This window comes from Augochlora pura, chromosome 6 (assembly GCF_028453695.1).
Source record: "Augochlora pura isolate Apur16 chromosome 6, APUR_v2.2.1, whole genome shotgun sequence".
Taxonomy (NCBI): domain Eukaryota; kingdom Metazoa; phylum Arthropoda; class Insecta; order Hymenoptera; family Halictidae; genus Augochlora; species Augochlora pura.
The window spans coordinates 11,084,347-11,104,454 of record NC_135777.1 but is presented as its reverse complement, the minus strand read 5'-3'; the positions used below and the strand labels follow the sequence as shown (position 1 = coordinate 11,104,454).

Sequence of the window (20,108 nt, the reverse complement as noted above, 5' to 3'; positions counted from 1 at the left end):
TTTACCCCAAAAATGTCAATTTTCGAGTCAGCACGGAGATTAGAAAACGGGAAAAACTGTTACTTGAGAGTAATTCTCAGTGCCGCGATGCGACCAATATCGTTGAAAAGGATTATGAAAAATAATGGCGACGATTTTACGAGTGTACCTTTTGAATGTAGAACGTATTCGTGACCTGCTTAGGTACGGTAATTGGTCAAGCGTCGAGGGTTAAGACCGGTTGGGAAACGAAATTGTATGCAGGCTGTAGAACATGGTTAAGTTTAATCACAATATTTATTGTCCCGCGAAAGAGCACCCAATTTGGTTCATCTGGTTACTGTTTCCGTGCATTCTTTGCTTGTAATATTTATGGGGTCATCGAGAAAACGGTGCATCGAGCAAACCCAAAAACAATGAGGTTCCGGGTCCTTTCGTAAAGGGGTGTACAGGGGGTGCCAAAGCCTGAGATCCAGTGACTTTGGTAAACAGCAAAAACGTCATAACGTTCATTGTTATACGTTGGGTTCCGTGTATAATTCCTAGGCCATTTGCAAAGGCTTTAGGGAGAGGAAGCTAATTCCGTTTATGAAAGTCAAAATCGTACAATGGTACAATATGCCCAAACTTCCAACTAAATTCTTAGCATTTTATTTTTACTGTATTCGTTATAGAAAGAGAGTTTCTATATGCTTTCTTATTATCTTTGGACTCGCTCCAGTACAAAATATGTCTAGTCTAAAGTCAATAGTTGCAGTAACGCGGATGACAGTTTTGTATAAAGTTCTGTTTCCTGCATTTACGTTTCCTTAAAAAAAGAAGCGTTCAATATTTTAGAGTTACGGATACAACATCACATCATAGCAGATTTCCTATACCGAATGTTGCATATTTTGTTTATAATATCATAATTCCAGTAACTTCATACAAACGCAACCGACGTGCTCAGCAGCAGCTGCTGGATGTTAGTCGTCGACCGATGCACAACACAAACATAAACTAACAATTTATTAGGAGCACAAATTAGTTCGGTCCGTTTTCAAAAGATAGCTCTAACTGTTATGACTGTTTCATATTAACAACTGATTTCAATTGTTTCTGAGAGATTAGATATCTGCCAATAACATTCAGTTTATATTGCTTCGAGTTTCATTTAATACACCTGTTTTTTACTCTGTTGAATATGTCAAGTTTCGTGTTAACTAAGCAGCATTTGCGGGAGATTTTAGTTTTCTGCTTTAATTGGAAGAATAGTGCAGCTGAAGCACATCGAATGCTTGTTCAAGTCTATGGTGACAATGCTCCAACTGATAAATCATGTAGGGAATGGTTTCGACGCTTTAAGAATGGTGATTTTAGCGTTAAAGACGAGCCTCGCTCTGGGCAGCCAAACAAATTTGAAGACAAACAATTAGAGGCATTACTCGATGAAGATCCGAGTGAAACTTAAGAGGAGCTTGCAGCATCGTTGGGAATTACCCAACAAGCAGTTTCCGTACGATTGAAATCCATGGGAATGATTCACAAGACATGACAAAGTCATTCTTCTCCATGATAACGGTCGGCCTCGTGTCGCAAAAGTTGTGAACAATTATTTGGAAACGCTCAAGTGGGATATTTTACCGCAACCGCCGTACTCGCCGGACATTGCTCCTTCTGATTACTGGATGTTCCGACAGATGCTGCACGATTTGGCAGGTCACAGATTCACTTCTTTCGCAGAAGTCGAAAATTGGCTTGTAACTTGGATCGCCTCAAAAGACGAGATATTTTTTTCAGATGGAATTCGAAAATTGCCTGAGAGGTGGGGAAAAGTAGCAAACAGCGATGGACAATACTTTTACCGAACTCAAGATGTCATCGCGCAACACCTCTTTGGATTTCCCAAATCAGTGATCCTGATAAGGAATTTCGCGGTTTTGCATTCGGAAGGCCTCTCCGACGCTTTACTCGCAAGTTGCTAATCTAGCGAAGCGATATCGGGATTTTGGTCTTAATTAAGTTTCTATTAGATTAACGTTTTAGCGTGGTATCCCCGGTGGGCCTATACCGCTACGTCGCGCAATAATTTCGGACTGATGATAAATATAAAAAATAAATCTTGAAAGCAGTTTTTGATTCAATCAGCATTTTATTAAGAATTTGAAAAATATCACTTTTCAAGATATATTTTCCATATTTATCGTCGAATTCATCTTGCAGGGGATAGCGCTGACAAAAATACGCAACAATAGTAATGCGCCACGAATAGTTGTTACGGTACGTTCCTGAGATGCTATGAACCCATTGAAGCAATGAACTCGGTGGTAATTAGGAGACGCGAGTGTTATGTACAGCGACTTCTATTAATCTTGGTACTTTTTAAAACACAATAATTTTCTTAAAGCTCTACCAAAAGATTTGAATTTTTGTTAGATAACAGAGAGAGAGAGAGAGAGAGACTAGTATACTAGGCTATGGCTGAACTACCGTGTTAGAATTTTATTATTACTTGGAATGAGAAAATGAATTCATAAACTTCTGTTTTTTAACTTTCTTATACGAACTTATAACGAAAATTTAAAAAATGCGTTTTAAAGATCTCGCTAAGCAACGTGTTTGGTGAAAATTTCATGGAAATCGGTTAACGCAAAGTCAAGTTGTAAGCGTTGAAATATTTTGATAACTGCAGATTTCTCACAATTATTGATCAAAAGTGTCATACATTGGGACAAAACCGCGATTTCTACAATTTTTGATTGTTAATAGTTGATAACAAGATTAATCGATTTTGATGAGATCAATTTTGATTTTCTAGACATTTCTGAAGAGAGAGAGAGAGAGAGAGAGAGAGAGGGAGAAAATATTCGTCGACAATGCATACACGGCGCTTTGCCGCCATTTTCTTCGCTGCCCGCTCTACTCTCGGCTCAACAAGATCGAAGCTGTACGCAACCAACATCGATAGAGGGTTCGAATGGGGCATTCAGTTTTGTAAATGATATTTGAATTTCTTTTAGCACTTCAGTATCCTGTTTTTTTTCTCTCTAATATGTTTTTGAACGATGACGTAAAGTGTGCAATTTTTGCCGAAAAGTGTAATCATTTTTTTCAACTTTCATTTCTTTCTGGTCTGCGAAGATCTTCCAGAAATTGTTTAATGCCTGGTAAAATTTGGACGCTTGATTATAGTTTGTGCTTTTAGCGAGTGAAAGAGAAAGAGCTCTAAATTTGAAATTTTTCGACTGTTCAAGAGCAGCACGGATCGGAAAAACCGAGCCGACTCGACGTTTCGCCTGCCTCGTTTTTGCGGAGTGGAAAAACAAGGTCGAAGAAAGGGTTGGCCGACTAGTGTACTCGGACCGAGGGAAAAACTGGGGGAAACAGTTAGAAATTCATGTATCCTCGTCACCTCTTTCACCTCCGCACTTTTCGCAAGGGCCAGCGTCGGTTTAACTGTAAAAGCGTCATAAACGAGGAAACGAGAAAACCGTAGAACTCGACTTCGTTCTATACCATCTTGTACGGTTCGTTGGAAAAGCAGATTAGAAAGAAAGGGATGCAGGGGGTTTTTAGATGAAGCGTTTATGGCTTCGACATTCCCCGCCCTCAGCAACGAAAGGATTGAGGGGCAATTTACAGGAACCTTCAACTACCTGTCTCCTTTGCGCGGCAACTCTTTAAGGTCACGGGCATCTGCACGCGTTCTTGCACGCGTACATAACACAGCTTTCTCTATGTTTTTTTCCTGCTTTTCCTCCAGAAAATGCGCTAGGGAAATAGAGCGGTTCTAGGGGGAGGGGAGTCCTTGGAGCGTTCCACCCTCGGTTTTCTGTAATTTTGGATCTCGACTAATGGCTCCGGTTGTCGGATGTTTTCCGAAGACGGCAAAAGGGTGCGACCCGTCCGATCGGAGAGAAAGCAGATCGTCTACGACGGAAAAAGAAGACGCGCTCGCCCTTTTCTTTTTCCGGAGAGAAATCGCCGACGCCAATTAGAGGATCGTTCGTATTTTTAAACGAAACCGACACGAATGCACCGGGTCTCGTGGCTTTCGTGTTAACCACTCAATCCTTTGACTCCGATAGGAGCGGATTGTCACTAAGTAGCCCGAAGCCTATGCCACGGGGTATGCTTCTCTTCAACCTATGAAAATATACGAAAATTAGCATAAATCTTTCGAGCATTCGATACAGTCGACCGATCTTGCCAAAATGTTGCGATAATTTTTCGCGAGTTGTTGTTAGATCGCGAATCTCAGTCCAAAGTAAAAATTCTCCATCTTCTTCGCTACCAACAGGAGTTCAATCGAAATCGATTTTCTTCTCTAACATTTTTATTTGACTGAAAATTATCTGCAGTTTTGTAAAAGTTCTTTGAAAATCATAGATGTCCAGTTGACATCTTTTTAAACAATTATTCAGGAACTATATGCTGATCGAATTCGTAATTAAATCCGTAACAAGTGTTTTTGAAAATAATTATTTAAAACAAAATTATCGAGCTTCCCTTCTAGGAGCAGTTCGGTCATCGAAAAGCTTACTAATAGGATTCTGATAAATAAAATGTTAATGCGCTCCAATCGATCTACCTGTAACGAAACGATCGTGAAAATCTAATGCAACAATTCGAGTCGAATATCTTTAATTCGTCTCTAACAAATTGAAGTAAATATTTCCTTATGATTATCGATGTTTGATTTCTAGTTCCATTACATTTTTCCCTTCTTCTGCGAATCTTGTTCTCTATCTCAACCGAGCAGACGTTTTCCTGTATTATATACTAATGGGAGTTCTTGTCGGTCTAATGGCCAAACAAATAAATAAATGTTTACGGAATCCGTCAACGTAAACAGAAATTTTCTGTTTGTCGTACACAATTGTTGAGAAACAAAGGAGCAATAATCGAGCGTGTTAGAATCATAGTGGCATAAGTCACGTTTCCCTCGTTGCGAGAAACGAGGAGCGTTAATGTTTACTAACGTGCGTATTGTTTACCGAGCAAATTTATTGTTAATTTATATTAACCGTACAACTTGTTTTTCTTGTTGTTTTCCTTGTAATATTCCTGCACGTATTACGCCACTATGATTAAAACCCACACGAATGGTCCGGCAGTGAACGATTCCGGTAATCGTGTTACGCTCGAACTTCAAGAATCTTCGTTGATTAGTTCGTCGACGAACAGGTATCGTCAGACATCGAAGGTTACTGCGAACGAAAGAATTCCTGAAGGAGGAAGGGAGAGCAGAGGAGAGCGAGAGATGCCGTGAAGAAACAATTGGAAACAAAGTGACACGCTGCGGAAAATTGGTGGGGATTAAAAAGGAGTGGTGGAAAGCAAGGGTTGACACGAAAAGGGTGTCGCAAAAATTCAGGTAAGAAGAAAATTTGCCTACAGCAGGTCGCCGACTTCGGGAAGGGTAGGCGGGGTACTGAAAAATCCGGAACGATTGTTGGGCTCCGATTGGCGGTCGAGGCCGGCTGGAGAGGGTAGCTGCCCCCATCGCACAAAGTAAGCTGTGCACTTTGGGACTTAGGAAAGATCAGTCGACCTCGAGCACCGACACGGGATGCCAGTCGGGGTGGAGAGATCGATGCAATCGGTTAACAAGTATTCGAATCGCAGTTTTGCAAATATCGTATATCAGCTATCAGCTATCATCCAACGGAGTGAATGAGTAATCGTCTCTTTAGACAGTAGAGAAGTTTACTTTGCCGCAGTGATCAGACGTTCGTGATCAGTGCAACAGTGCAGAAATACAAGAAGAATCTAGCAGGAGCCTTGGATCACGCAGTCGGAAGTTCCCGAGTTCCAAGTACGTAATCAATTTGCGAAATCGATACCCGCGCGCCAAATATATTTTCGATCTCTGCGATCTCTGCGACAGTATTTGCGATAAATGTCGACGCGGATTTCCACAGAGGCTCGGATGGTTCGCAAGCGGATCATCGACGGTGTTTAGCGATTGTTTCGCGCGGCTCGATCGATCGTTTTTATTTTATCGCGAGTTTTTTGCGCCGTTCGTTTGTCAGTCCGACGAAGCAACGTGTGCGAGTTTAGGTCGTCGACTTTCGGTTCCTTGCGGCGCGGTGCCGGCTTTCCCGGAATCTTCCGAGGACCTTCGCGGCGACACGCGCTCCAAATCGGCTGTTGTTTAGTTTCGCGGGTTTCGCAAAGAGTCGGAGCCCTGCGACATTAACGTAGCGAGCACCGGGGAAACAAACATCGAGAAAATTCAATATGTCGACCGCGTTGGGAGAATATCGGGAAAACAAACGCGCCGTGGGTTGCCGGTGAACTCTTGGGCCGGTGCCGGTGCCGGTGCCGGTGACGTCCGCGTTCGCCGAGTAGATCCCGGTTTCGACACCCGGATCCCGCTTCCCGGATTGTCGCTCCCTACTTCCTATTCTTTCGTATTCACGATTCCCTGGACCGGGTTCCGTGACACCTCGATTTTCGAATCCAGCCGAGCGTTCCCGAATATCTTTCGACCGATCGAGATCCCGAGGGCGTACCGCGATTTTCCATTTTCATCGACATTGTTCTCGAGTTTTTCCCGCTTATACGTAGAATCTAAATTCTCGGTATTGTCTCCCCCCTGTCTCGTCTATTTACTGTTGTGATTGTGCTCGGAATTTCGAAAGACTGGGATCGCTTCGACCTTTGCCAAAGTCTTTTTTCTCCTTGGCCGACCAAAGACGGGAGAAGGAGGCACGCTTTAATCGACTCGTAAACGTCCCTACTACAGAATGCGATCACTCTCGAACGTGCGGGCAACTGTGCCGAAAGAATTTCGCGGACGCGTGTCAAGAAGCTCGCCGCCGATCGATTCCGCGTGGCCGGGATCGTGCAGCCGGACGTCTTGGGCATTCGCGGGAAGGAGCCTCTCTGAAAAGAAGAAGAAAAAGGGAAAAAGCTTCTCGCTTCGTTTCTCTCTTTCTCTTTGTCTCTCACTGTCCGACTTTCTCTTTCGAAAACTATGGTAAGCAGATTGGCTCGCGGTAGCCGGATAATTACAACTCGGGATCCACCGGGAAACTTTCATTTCTACAAGGGTTGTTTGTTTCCGGCCGATTCCTCGGCTCGCTCCGCTTCTCGTGGGACAGCCGAAAACGACGCGGCTGCTTCGATTTTATTTACGACCGCCGTTTACGGGGTAAACGGGACAATGAGATTTCGTCAGAAGTCAAAGGCGAAATCTCCTAAGCAACCCGGTCTCCTTTCGACGGGTTTTAAAGCCGTGTGCTCCACTTGAATAATTTAGCGGAGCCCTTAACCAGGTCTCTCAACCTTGGAACGGTTTTGTCCCCGAGCCGAGCAACCGAGAGGAAACAATCCCGAAACGTCCTGCGAAAGTGGCCACCATAAATTTCGCGTGCTTGTTATTGGATCATCGGGCTCTCTGATCGCGCCGCGATCCTTCCGATACCGTTCCTATTTTGCCAACAATGTTCTCGCTCGACGGTCGCTCGAGCGAAGGATACTTATTTTCGGTCCGCGAATATTTATTTCGGTCTGCGAATTTTTTGAACAGAATATTATATCTCTCGCTTTTCATTTAATTTAGTTTCTCGTTTCAAAAATTATTAATTTATCGATCAATTTTGCGATTAAAACGATCGAGGACGAGTTGTTTAATCGAGCGAAGGGGACGTAGTAATTGATTGAACGAATATCGATTTGTATCGGGGAAACGAAAGACAGGAATCTTAACGAACATTCGAACATAGGCCGACAGTTCAATTCCAGGGATATTATTGTGACTATTATTACTATTATTAAAAGTACTAATATTATTAATATTATTCATTAGACAAGCTAATTATCGTTAGGTTACAGAAAATATTCATTTAATTAGGTGTGCACGGTGTATCTCATGTCGGAAGATTTGAGAATCGCGGAAAGAATTACTGTTGTTGCTGCAAAAATATCTACCTTTTTAATAAATCCATCGATACAATTATATTGACCGTAAAAGATAAGGTGGGTTTCCTTTTCTTAAGTAGAAAAAGCCAAGGTTAGGGAAATATTGCAAATTTAAACTTAGTTAGAATATCGGGGACAGTTGTCAATGAATTTAATTATAACGAAGTAACAGGGAATAGAATCGTAACGAATATTGGAATAAAAACTGCCAGCTCGATTCGTACAATACCGTAACCTCGTGTTCCTCGATTGATTTCACAGCGTCGATCGTCAACCGAAACAATTCCTACTATTTGTTGCCCCGCTCGAATAAATTGACTCGGACATTCTTACGTGCCCGAACGATTTGTTCTTGAAGATCGTAAGTTGTAGGGCGTTCAAGGCGAAATGACGCCAAGGGTAACAGGCAAATATTGTCAAATGATTTTACCGAGAATTCGCTTTAGAATGTGGCGCGTACCTACGAGTCAGGAGATCTGGTGAGCGAGAGAGAGACGGGGATAATGGTTATTTGTCGCAGTCCGTACCCTTCTTAGCGGAAACTCGCACAATCGTCTGCGAATGCCCAACCCTTCCCGCTTTCATTGTACCGCAACTTTTCACCTGTCTTCTTGCGCTATTCAAATTTTTGTTACCACCAACCTGGGTTTTTCCATCCGTCTTCGAGAGCTCGTCCAACTGAACCGAACTGGAACTCTCGGACCGAATCTTTATCTTACGCGCTAGAAGTTCTGTTCTATCTTTTCATCTTTTATTTGCTCGAACGAGGCGGTCGAAATTGCAACAGCCGTCTTAACATTTCTGATTTTCCACCAACAGAATTTCAAAATGCGAGGAAACTGGAACTCGGAGGAACCTCCGGCCGTCTCGCCGAATCAGCAACGGCCGCAACAGCAAGAGATCATCGTCCAGGAGGAACAGCAGTTCCTCCATTCTCCAAACACGTCCGCTTGGGGTATCGCCGATAGAACCGTGGTGAGTAATCGTTTCAACCCCGCTCCGATCGAATCCCCGCACGTTCTGCCCCTCTCTCGCGTCCCCCCCGACATATATTCACCCTCTCGCTCCCTTTTGCATCTCACCCTCGCGCCACCCTCGAGCAACCCCCGCGCCCCGCATTGTCTACTCTTTTTTTTTTCTTTCGATCCCCGTAGTGCGGGGTTCGCCATCGTGTCGTCTCGTCCATCCCCTTCCGCCATCGACAAAATGTCGCGCTTCCTTCGGTTCAATGGACCCGTCGTCGCAGCCTCCGACGGTCTCTCGCGGGTCGGCACAGCGAGCGTCTTTTCCAGTTCATACTTCGTCCTCCGGGTCGAACTCGTTCAACTAATTTTCGATACGTTCTCTTGCAGAAGGAGGAGCCGATGGAGGACAAGAACGACGACTCAGGCGTGTCGCCGGGTCATTACGCGAGCAACTCGGCCTCACCGGGGAGCAGACGATCATCTTCGACGACTAACAGCAGCCTGTCGCCGAGCAGTGCGAACTCGCAGGATTCGCACACGATGCAGTGCGAACCGTTCAAATACACTACACAAGGAATGTTCAACAACTGCGGATCTCCGTCGGAGTTCCCGACGCATCATCAGTCGATGGCCGAGCATCAGAATGCCGATGAGCCGATGAACGACGCTTCGTGCTCGATGAATCCGTCCAATGAACCTGCCTCGCCATCGAAGCGGATTTTACAATGTCCAATCTGCGCAACAATTGCAGCTACCAGGTAATTGTTGTCGTGATTTTCGAAATGCTAAACCGATCTCTCTCTCTCTCTCTCTCTCTCTCTCTGTTCCCTTCTCTTTCTTTCGCTCTCTCTCACTCCTATAACTTTTCATGATAGCGCCGCGTGTTTCTTTATTCAGGTCGGAGTTGAGAGATCACTTGTTCATTCACTGCACATCCAAACGCGATGCTCCCGAGTTGGTGAGGCACGTGTTTTCTCGGTTGGATGCTCCGTCTCCGTTACCAGGCGAACAAGAATACGACGATTACGACGAACCTGGGCTACGCGTACCGCGCGTGAACGCCCAGGGCAAGGTGAAGTTCTTCAAATGCAAGCAGTGCAGCTTCGCGGCGGTCACGAAGACGGATTTCTGGGAGCACAGTCGCGGTCACATCAAGGCCGAGAAGCTGCTCACCTGCCCAAAGTGTCCGTTCGTAACCGAGTACAAACACCATCTCGAGTACCACCTGAGGAACCATTTCGGCTCAAAGCCGTACAAGTGTAGCAAGTGTACTTACCAGTGCGTGAACAAGTCGATGCTGAACAGTCACCTCAAGTCCCACTCGGACATCTACCAGTACAGCTGCGCGGACTGCTCGTACGTCACCAAATACTGTCACTCGCTGAAGCTCCATCTACGGAAGTACGAGCACAATCCGGCGATGGTGTTAAACGCGGATGGTTCGCCGAACCCCTTGCCCATCATCGACGTCTACGGGACACGGAGGGGACCGAAGCAAAAGTCGATGAAGCACGGCGACAATGGCCAGAAACGCAAGATAAAAAATCACGAGGGCTTCCAAATGATTGTACCGCCTCAGCAGTACGTGGCACCGTCTCAGATATCACCGATGAGCCATTTTACCGTCAACCCGGTCAATACCATGAATGGGATCAACCCTGTCAACGGATTCAACGGCGTCAACGGCATCAACGGGTTCAACTTTAACGGATTCAGTGGATACAACGGGTACAGTGGCGTGAACGGGGTGGACCCCGTCGACGGAATGAACGCCACGAGTCCCGCTAACGGCATCAACACCGCGAATCCTATCAACATCATGAACGCCACGAATCCCATCAACGTCATGAACGCCGCTAATCCCATCAACGGTATGAACGCCGTTAATCCCCTCAACGGTATGAACGCCGCGAATCCCATCAACGGCACGAACGCCGCGAATCCCATCGCCGACGCGAACGCCGCGAATTCCGTCAACGGTCTAAATGGAGTTGTTCACGGTCAGCCGATGTTCCCGTACAATAATGTATTTACCAGCTTTCCTGTGGCCCAGTACCCCGCATACGGAAACGTCACCGTGAAGGAGCAGCTCGAACGGATCAGGGCCGTGGCGGTAATGGACTATGCCAAGTCGATGAATGAAAGGGACATGCAAGAGTTACCCCAGGACCTGTGTTCCAGCACTAACTCGATACCGAACTGTTCCACGAACGAATTGCCGAGCAACACGTCGTCTTCAATGATCACTGAACAGTGTCCAGACGAGGCGGCAGTTCCGTTGGACCTTAGTAAATCAGGTAACAAGTTGCAGAGCAACGACATCGATGCAAAGACCGGGAAAGTAACGGGGACTAGGAAACGCAAGGGCAAGGCGGTGAAGCTCGATCGCAGGATGGTCGTAGATGAAACCGACGATGAGCAGCCTCCGCGGGCGCAACAGCCGCGGATACAAAAGCCGCGGATACAGCTGCCGCGGATGCAAAAGCAGCGGGTGCAAAAGACGCGACCGCAACAGTTGCGGGTGCAACGAGCGCGGACGCAACTGTCGCGAGTGCAACAACCGCAACAGGTACAGGAGTCACAACAGATGCAACATCCGCAACAGATACAGCAGCAGCAACAGATACAGCAGCAGCAACAGATACAGCAGCAACAGCAGCTACAGCAGCAACAGCAGCTACAGCAGCAACAGCAGCATATACAGCAACAGCAACAGATACAGCAGTTACAACAAATAAAGCAGCTGCAGCAGATGCAACAGGTACATCAGATACAGCAGGTACAACAGATGCAGCAGGAGGCAACTGCATCGGTGTCATCGGCATGTAGCAGTCCAGAAATCCAGGACGCGCAAGGCAACGGCTGTAGTGAACTGGACCCGAATAACGATTTAACTTGTCGTTACTGCGACATCGTGTTCGGCAATGTGGTAATGTACACTGTTCATATGGGCTATCATGGTTACCATAACCCCTACACGTGTAATATGTGCGGCGTTCAGTGCGGTGATAAGGTGTCCTTCTTTTTGCATATCGCCAAAAACAAGCACGCTTAGCTCGAACCAGAATGGAACGTGGTCGTTCTAGGTCCTCCTGGAGAATTAAGGATATTTTGGAGTATCCTAGGAAAGAGTCAGATTTCTCTTTGTTGGATCAGGATGAGGCACACGTTTCATCGAAAACATTCCTTCCTCAGTGGAACTATATGTTCAAGAGATGAGCCAGTATCCGAAATACCAGTGTACAATTTATAGTACATGATAGTACAAATTAGTACTATACATATATATGTATATATATATATACATTGTATATATACATATATATATACATATACATATATTATAACATTTACATTATATTTTGATATTCGGAGTGTTGATTATATAGGGCGGATGCTTTTTAGAACGAGAGCCTCGGGGGAAGTTTTCACAGACAGGAGAATCGGGTAAAATATCTCGTGAAACTCTGCATTTTTCCATTGTTTATTATAGGATCGCATCTATATGGACAGCAGAAAAACAGGGGAACACGGTTATCTTGCTCGAGATCGTTGTACAGATTTCTTATTTTTTTTACTAAAGCCGAGACTTTCGTTCTAGAATGCATTCCCGTCGCATTGTTCGCCCCGTTTGTCCGGGACGTTAACGATAAACAATTATTTTCCTACCGAGGAACACGAGAAATGTACATAGAGTTTAATCGACAAAGAATACGGCCAATACAGACAGCATGAAAGAATGAAACGTGCGTCTCGATTCTAGTCAAAGCACCGGTGAAAGGACGCTGCTTGTCAGTGATCTCAATATGCAATCAAAAATTTAGGAAACTAGTGGATGGGCGACAGGGGTAATTGGCTGTTGTATGCGCAGGTGCTTTGAAATGTTGTTCTTGTTGTATACGAGCGGGAACGCGTGCGGTGAAAGAAGAGTTGATCCGAACTTCCGATTTTCAACGCGAAGCTTCAACGAATTCTTAACGTTTTCTCACCAATTGACGAGCGTGACCGTTCTCTCTCTCGGTTACCTTGTTTCTCCCGTTGGGAATGAGATTTTAAGTTCCCTCACTGCGATTGCTTTCGTTTTTACTGGACGGATATATCTCCGGTCCTTTTATCAAGTTTTTTTCATTTACTTTTCATTTTGAGTTTTTCGTTTGTCATTCGTTGTTACCCCAACTGACGAGAAGTGGTTGGCGTTGAAAGTCTCTGTGCCCGGTGATCAGCGGATCTCTCTTTTCGTTTTAAACAATCCTGTAACTTTGATTCTTCTTAATCGACGACCCGTTCAGCGTTCACCGCGGATGTCTTATTACGATGCTTGTGCATAAGCGAGGTTATCTATTCCTCAAAACATGGCGATAGTGACGCATGGTTTTTATAGATAGATACTTCCAAGGATTTGTCGAGAAGTTGCGAGATTGAGAAAGGGATAGAAGATAGTGTTTAGGCGGGGTGCGAGTCAATTGTATAAAAATTATACAGATTGCGTTAGATTTCAGACAGTTCGTCATCCATTGTATTAAAAAATGAGCGATCGTTTATATTTTTGTACTGCCTGAAATCTAGCACAATCTCTGTGTAATTTTTATATATGATTGACTTACGCCTCGCATAAAAACTGATAAAAACTGTGGTCGATTCTGAGAACCACATATTTTTATTCGTTCAATTTCTTTTTGTTCGCGGCCGACAATGGATACGTGTTCGTTTTTTTTTTCCATGCACGAATACATCGAAAGAAGTGTACTTAAGACTGAGAAGATAAAAGTCTGAAATGTTTCTCGGAACGTTATTTTTCAGTTTCCATTGGCAAAAGCGCGCGCGTGCACGACTTTTTCTTTTCCGTATTTCCCTTTTTTTTCAAACATAAAGAGGAATTGCATTAGGTTAGTTTTTCGACGATTCTGCGTCGCAATAAGCATGGTTCCTATTTGTAGCATCGTCTAATTTAGGTAGCGTAGTATTTAAACGTTCCTTTTTGTATAGAGTTGTATAAAGATGTATGTAATTTCAAAATACATAAAATATTTGTCATACAATATTATCTTTTCTGTAAATACTCCGCGCGGCGCACCTGCAAAGAATTCTCCTTCAAATATTTTTCGTGATTTTTAAAAAGCTGCCTCTACAGAAACCAATTAGACGGTGCAGAAGCCAGTCGATGTAGTGTCATTCATTATAAAATTTAAATAATTAAGGATTTTGCACGTCAGCTCTAAAAACACAACACAAAAATTTAATATTAGTATTTAATTGTTTTGATTAATATATGGTAATAATAATAATATAATTAAATCTCTATAATTCTATCTATTTATTTGACTATATTAACCCTTTGCACTCGAGAATTCCAAAGTGGAGCCATGAAAAATTTATATCCACTATCTCCGATCCAAAGACCGCGAGTGCCAAGGGTTGATGTATTCTTCACATTTTCTACATTTTTTATATTTTTATGTTTTTTAAATTTTCAAATATTTCTACTTTTTTACATTTTCATATTGATTTAATATATATATATATATATATTTAGGGATATTGTTAAAAGCATGATTATTATTTAGAATAGTTTATTGCCTGAAGATCTTATGATAAAGATGGGTTTGCATTGCATAAATTATTTTATACTTAAATTGTGTAATTTAATTCGCTTCTTAACCTTCCGTTTAATACCTAATTCGATTGATTAACACTCGTTTGTAGATCGCAAGATATCGCGATTGCTTTTGTCATGGACCATAGTGAACACGCAGCTCCGACAAAAGATCGGCCACGTGTGTACGAAAATGGATACTTTTCAAGAGACTTCGGTTACGATCGAGTCGGAAGAGAAGGAAACAGCGTGGACACCTGACCTGATCGGTCCCATTTTCAAAAAACCCACCGTTGGTTTGAGAGAGGTTAATTTCGTTGTCGACGCTGTTCCGTTTCTCTTCGATTCTAATAAAACTCTCCGCTGATGTCAAAGATGTTTGCATCAGGTGCTGCTTACTCATCGAATGGATAAGTGTGTTCGAACTTTGGCGACCTTCGTCCCTGACGAGTTGATCTACGAGGCCGACATCTCTCGCAAGAACTTCCGTAAGTTCAACGTAGTAATAGCAATGATCGACGTTTCTCGGCTCTTCAGTCTCTACCGGAAGTATAAGAACGCCGAGAACGGCGGAAGCTACGCTTTGGTAGAGATGCTGAACGTCTTCATCAGCCTCATCGTCGAGGAAGTGTATCACAGCGGCGGGGATGTCTACAAGTTCTCTCGTGAGTAGATTTTTATTAATAGACAGCGGATTTTATGTTGTTATTTCAATATAATAAGGACATTAGAAGAATTACATATATATATATTAATTCATTGAAATTATCATCCTCTAAAGGACCAACATTCTATACATACACAAATTTTTTGTTTGTACATTATTATAAGTTCCTTGTTGAGACGAAAGTACTTTCACTTTCAATATTAACAATTAGTAATTTACACGACTGCCACCAAATTAGACTGTGGATGGCCATCCATCCGAGAGTTAAACGAAGATGTACATTTTTATTGGACTTTTACTGCTTATCATTTTTTAATACAAATTTTATTTTGCTCAGTAATCCGCAGTTTATTGATCAAAGTCTTGTGTTGAAAAATTAGCGTATTTTTCTTGCATGCAGTAGACGGTATAGTGGTTTTGTGGAGGGTCAAGAGGAACAGCTTCTTCGCGAGTACCGTGTACAACGTCATCTTGCACGCGCAAAGGATTCAGGCAGTGGTCGAGGCGGTCAAAGAAAAAACTTTCGGTTCGAAAAGTACGTTCTCGTGATTCGTTTTTGCTAGCTCCGATCATTATTTTTTTTTACGTTTCTTTCGGGGTAGTCGACGTGATAGTCTCGGCAGGCGAAGTGATATTCTCCGTAATCGGCGACGATACGGCGAGAGATTACGTGATTGGTGGCTTACCGGTGGTAGAGTTGAAGTTCGCGAGAAGGATATGCCTTCCTGGAGATTTAGTTCTATGCTCGAGCGCGTGGGAGCATTGCGCGCCAAGTCAATACGAGTATGTGATCAAAGATTCAAGCAATGTCAAGGTAATATATATATATAAATTAGATTATATAAAGTAATAGAATAAAATTGGTTTTGAAAGTAAGAGGGAAAATGAGTTTAGCGATCCGACAAATCTGTTCCCATTAACCTACTATGTGCGTACGCTTTTTTAAAAAAAATATGTTCCTTTTTAAATTTCCTTACATATTTAAACGAAATTGATGAAAATCCTGCTGTCAGTTTTGCAAATACTAAATGCTCTTTCAATAGAAAGAATTAATTCATTAAAAAAATATTAACCACTTAGACTCACTTGACGACTTCGACTCGCTACTTAAAGTATAACGTGAAATGTTATATTTTATAACATTATAATATGACATAACTTTAACATAACGTTATACTGTAATATAATGTTTAAAAATAACTTTAACAGCATAAAATTTCTTTACACTTAAAAAAAAAAGAAACTGTTAAACGTTTAGAGCTAAGATAACGATGACAGGGTAAGGGTTTCCTCACAATTTCGTAACAGCTGCGTACACTGCGAAATTCCCCGACGATGAGAACGTTTGCAGATCATCAGAGTACTCGGAGAACCGAGGGCCATGTCTATGATGAAAGCAAAACAATCTCAAACGAAATCGAGTGCCACGAATCGTTCAGGCAAACAGGAGTCGTCGTTTCTTTCGGAAGAGATGGACATGGAAGACAGTGATTTAGACGAACTCGGAGCAGCTTCCAGCTACTCTAACAGATCTCGTCTGACGACCATCATATCGAGTCGTATTCCAGGTTAGTATCGGTGCTGAGGACAAAAAGATTTTTCAGATAATAAATTGATATTTATTTACGTAATATCTATACTATTCCAAACGAAAGTTTACTTGTCAAATGTTGCATTACGTGAAACGATACAAATATTTATAGTCCGCTTGTTATTTAAGAAATCCATTCTTTTTCAACCGTGGTAGGTACCCTATTTATTCAATTAACTCTAATTCTAACCTTGTGCTAAAAGTCTTCATTATTTTATAATTCTAGCGGCCAGGATCTCGGTAATCGAGGCGCTGAAGCAACGTCTAGGTGTGCAGTTGGAAACGTACATACCTAAGCCGGTGTTGGAGCAGGTATGCGACGTCGCTACCCACGATTAAGCGGATTCCGTGGCAGATTTTGATCCACCTGTTCGCAGATCAAACGCGAAGCTTCCTTGGATCATCTTACGGAAGTGAGACGAGTCACCGTGATGGTTGTGAACGTGATACCGAACAGGTGTACCGTGTATGAACTGATTTCGCTGACCGACGAGATCTTCTCGATATTATTAAAGTAATTATTCCGAAACGCGGAGGATGTTCTACGTAACTCGAATAAGAGGAGACCTAGATTTAATGTAATATAAATTAATTTAATTTATACGTACGAACGACGCCCCTTTTTGCCTATATAGACTTAGAAGTTAATATTAATATAATACATAATAATTAATATATAGTATAAATTCGTTTTATACTATTTAACATTGGCTGTAATTACAAGTGGGGAAATAAGCATTGAAATAGACGAGCTAGATGACATTCGGATTATTAGTTACGCCATGTGGAACATTCTACGAAATGCGAGGGTCTCTAATAATTCTTCTGTACTAATTACGCGAACGATCCTAACACCAACTTCTTACGAGACTGTTAAGACTCCAAACATGTTGGTTATCCAAGGGTGGCTACCAAGTACTCGGGACACGTCAGCGTAAACATCTACAGCAAAGACCTTCTTTTCCACATCGTTTACGGGATGAGAGGATACGGGGAGGACATCGACGAGAAGACCGCGAGAAGTGGAGTGCTATCTGCCCAGCTGATCCTGGACGATACGAAACGCGTGGGCGGCATCAAGTCTGTCTTCATTGGCATTTCAACTGGTAATCGCGCCAGCAATTAAACCGCCGATTAATTCGGTCTACGTTATTCTAAAACGCGATTTGTTAAGGGATGGCGTTTTGCGGAGTCATCGGGCACTGCGTCAGAAAGCAGTATATGGTCATCGGCGATCCGATGTACAAGGCTATGTCGTTGATGGCATTGTCTTTCGGCAAGGTTTGACATCTTTTGCATTCTTGCCGTGATTTGAACTCGTTTCGACAAAAACATCTGTTGCAGGCATGCTGCGATTACGACACAGTAATGCACAGCTACGTGAAGTTGGAAAGATTCAAATCGCGGGGTACAAAGATGCTCAAAGGATACGGCAAAACTCAAGTCTACGAGATCGTCGAAATGCAAAAGTAGGCTAAACTATTAGATCGCTTCATAAATAACTTCCGTTTCTTTATCAGACATTTATCTTAGTTTCTTTGTAATTCATTTCTTTTTGTTTTCCGAGCTTATTTATCTTGAACTCTTATCTATTCAATGAAAGCAAAGCTCGTTTGTCCTAGTGACTCACAGTGATTAGATAAGAACAGTAGATTCTACCTAGCTGCTTCGGAAGACATTCACGACTCGATCTAATATGTTTTAATTAGTATTTGTTTAACCTACAAATAACTTTCTGTCCAAAACAAAGAATGTCCAAGGAATATCGCGCGAACATCGATTATGTCTATCCGATCCTCGGCCGAGCGAAAGAGTTAGAGTACTTCAAGGATATCTTAGACGATATTGGGGTGCCGGGGAAGAGTTACGCGGGGATGCTCATCGAGGTTTGATGCTGTCATTGATATCGTTTAGATTGAAATGGTTTCAGTGTTTGACATAGTTTCATAAGTTGTTTAGGGTGCTGAGAGGTTTGGTAAGTCGAGGCTGCTCGACGCGTTCGCCATGATCGCTCAAAATCGGCAATTGACCCTACTGAAGCTCACGTTGCGCGAGTCCTTCGTGGACAAAGAGTTTTCGGTATTGTACCAACTGCTTCTCCAGGTAATTACCGAATCATCAATAAAGTTCGATTGTCTTAAGAACCTCATGTTTTATTTTCTTTTTTATTTATTTATTAATGCTAGAACTATCGAACCAATTTGAGCCTGATTTTTTCGTTCACATTTTGTGATATCGTAAGAACATTTCTTGGGGAAATTCTTCGATACATTTCTACATTGGAGTTTATATTAAAATATATATAATACGAAGTTCGAGTGAATCCAGTATTGGCATTGTCATAAAATAAAATACATTAGTCGCGTTTAGGGCTCGATAGTTCTAGTGTTAACGGATTGAACCCCTGTCATCAGAAGAATCTTAAGACTAACTGTAGGAGACCTCAAAATGACGCAGCACTTAATGAAATTATATCTAAAACGTGCGAGTAAAATAGAAAGATCAAATGAAATCTTTAAGATCTTTAGCGTTGATGAAGACTCGATTTAATGAGATTCTTCTAACAATAAGTGGGTCGAAAGTATAGACAGTAAGTCAAAGCTAATACGGTTCGATCTACATACTAATTTTTCGATGAAACAGCGGCGTTGCGATAGCAGAAAATTAATTCTAGACATTATAGCCGAGAGTAATCATGATCCATTTTGTTGGCCAGTTGTTCCGCGCGACAAACTGCACCGCGATGGAAGACCGCGAGAGGCTCGTGTCGAACAGAGTGGGAGCCCTGATATCTCCCAAAAATCTGTGCTACCTGAATCCTGTGATGAAGGTTCATTTCCCCCTCACGAAAGAGTATTGCAAGTTGACCGATTGGGAACGTCACACGAAGACCATCGACATTTTCAATACCATGTTGCAGAAGGTAGACGACCCGTTTCTGTTTCGACACGCGCGCTTCAATTACGTAGGATTCGATCACGGCGCAGATCGGGGAAAATATCTGCATACTACTCGACGACGTGCAGAACATGGACGTACTATCCTGGAAGTTTCTCTCCGCCGCCATGGACAATGATAACGTGATCATAGCGATGACGCTGCTGGAGCCCATCTCCTGGGACAATCTGACCCAGGTGGAGAGCGGCATTTGCCAGGACAAGAGGCTGTTGATCAAATCGTTGCAGGAGTTCGGCAGAGAATACATCACAGCGTTCGCCTGTCAGTTCTTGAACGTTCTCGCGATCCCGAAATTTCTCGACAGGCAAGTGATTTCCGTTTCGCGTGTAATTTGTAGTAAATTCTCGTAATCCAGGAGTTCGGAATTGAAAGTGGACGTCGCAGGAAACTCGGTCATGATTCTTCGAGCCTCGCGGCTGAATTTTATAGTTGACGAAATCTCGTATG

General features: G+C 42.9%; 2 protein-coding genes across 2 annotated transcripts in view; both read left to right on the top strand.

Annotated features, from left to right (window-relative positions):
- The first annotated feature begins 8,715 nt into the window (after nt 1–8,715).
- Hb (hunchback) lies at nt 8,716–11,907 on the top strand. Its single transcript, XM_078182585.1, has 4 exons — nt 8,716–8,862; nt 9,240–9,610; nt 9,750–10,520; nt 10,716–11,907. The coding sequence occupies exons 1-4, from the start codon at nt 8,716–8,718 to the stop codon at nt 11,905–11,907; spliced, it is 2,481 nt and encodes an 826-aa protein (XP_078038711.1).
- Nucleotides 11,908–14,449: 2,542 nt separating this feature from the next.
- LOC144470967 (uncharacterized) overlaps nt 14,450–20,108 on the top strand; it is a 9,162-nt gene continuing 3,503 nt past the window's right edge. Inside the window, 15 exon segments of the mRNA XM_078182584.1 lie at nt 14,450–14,453; nt 14,556–14,752; nt 14,834–15,110; nt 15,513–15,647; nt 15,715–15,926; nt 16,464–16,680; nt 16,930–17,015; nt 17,081–17,217; nt 17,607–17,809; nt 17,878–17,984; nt 18,048–18,172; nt 18,454–18,634; nt 18,672–18,806; nt 19,420–19,626; nt 19,691–19,965. Coding sequence (XP_078038710.1) covers nt 14,450–14,453; nt 14,556–14,752; nt 14,834–15,110; nt 15,513–15,647; nt 15,715–15,926; nt 16,464–16,680; nt 16,930–17,015; nt 17,081–17,217; nt 17,607–17,809; nt 17,878–17,984; nt 18,048–18,172; nt 18,454–18,634; nt 18,672–18,806; nt 19,420–19,626; nt 19,691–19,965 — 2,498 coding nt within the window.

Coding starts and splice junctions, on each gene's coding strand:
- Hb (XM_078182585.1), top strand. CDS start 8,716: ATGCGAGGAAACTGGAACTCGGAGGAACCTCCGGCCGTCTCGCCGAAT. Junction 9,611..9,749: donor GCAACAATTGCAGCTACCAG/GTAATTGTTGTC, acceptor TTCTTTATTCAG/GTCGGAGTTGAGAGATCACT. Junction 10,521..10,715: donor GGGATCAACCCTGTCAACGG/ATTCAACGGCGT, acceptor CGCCGCTAATCC/CATCAACGGTATGAACGCCG.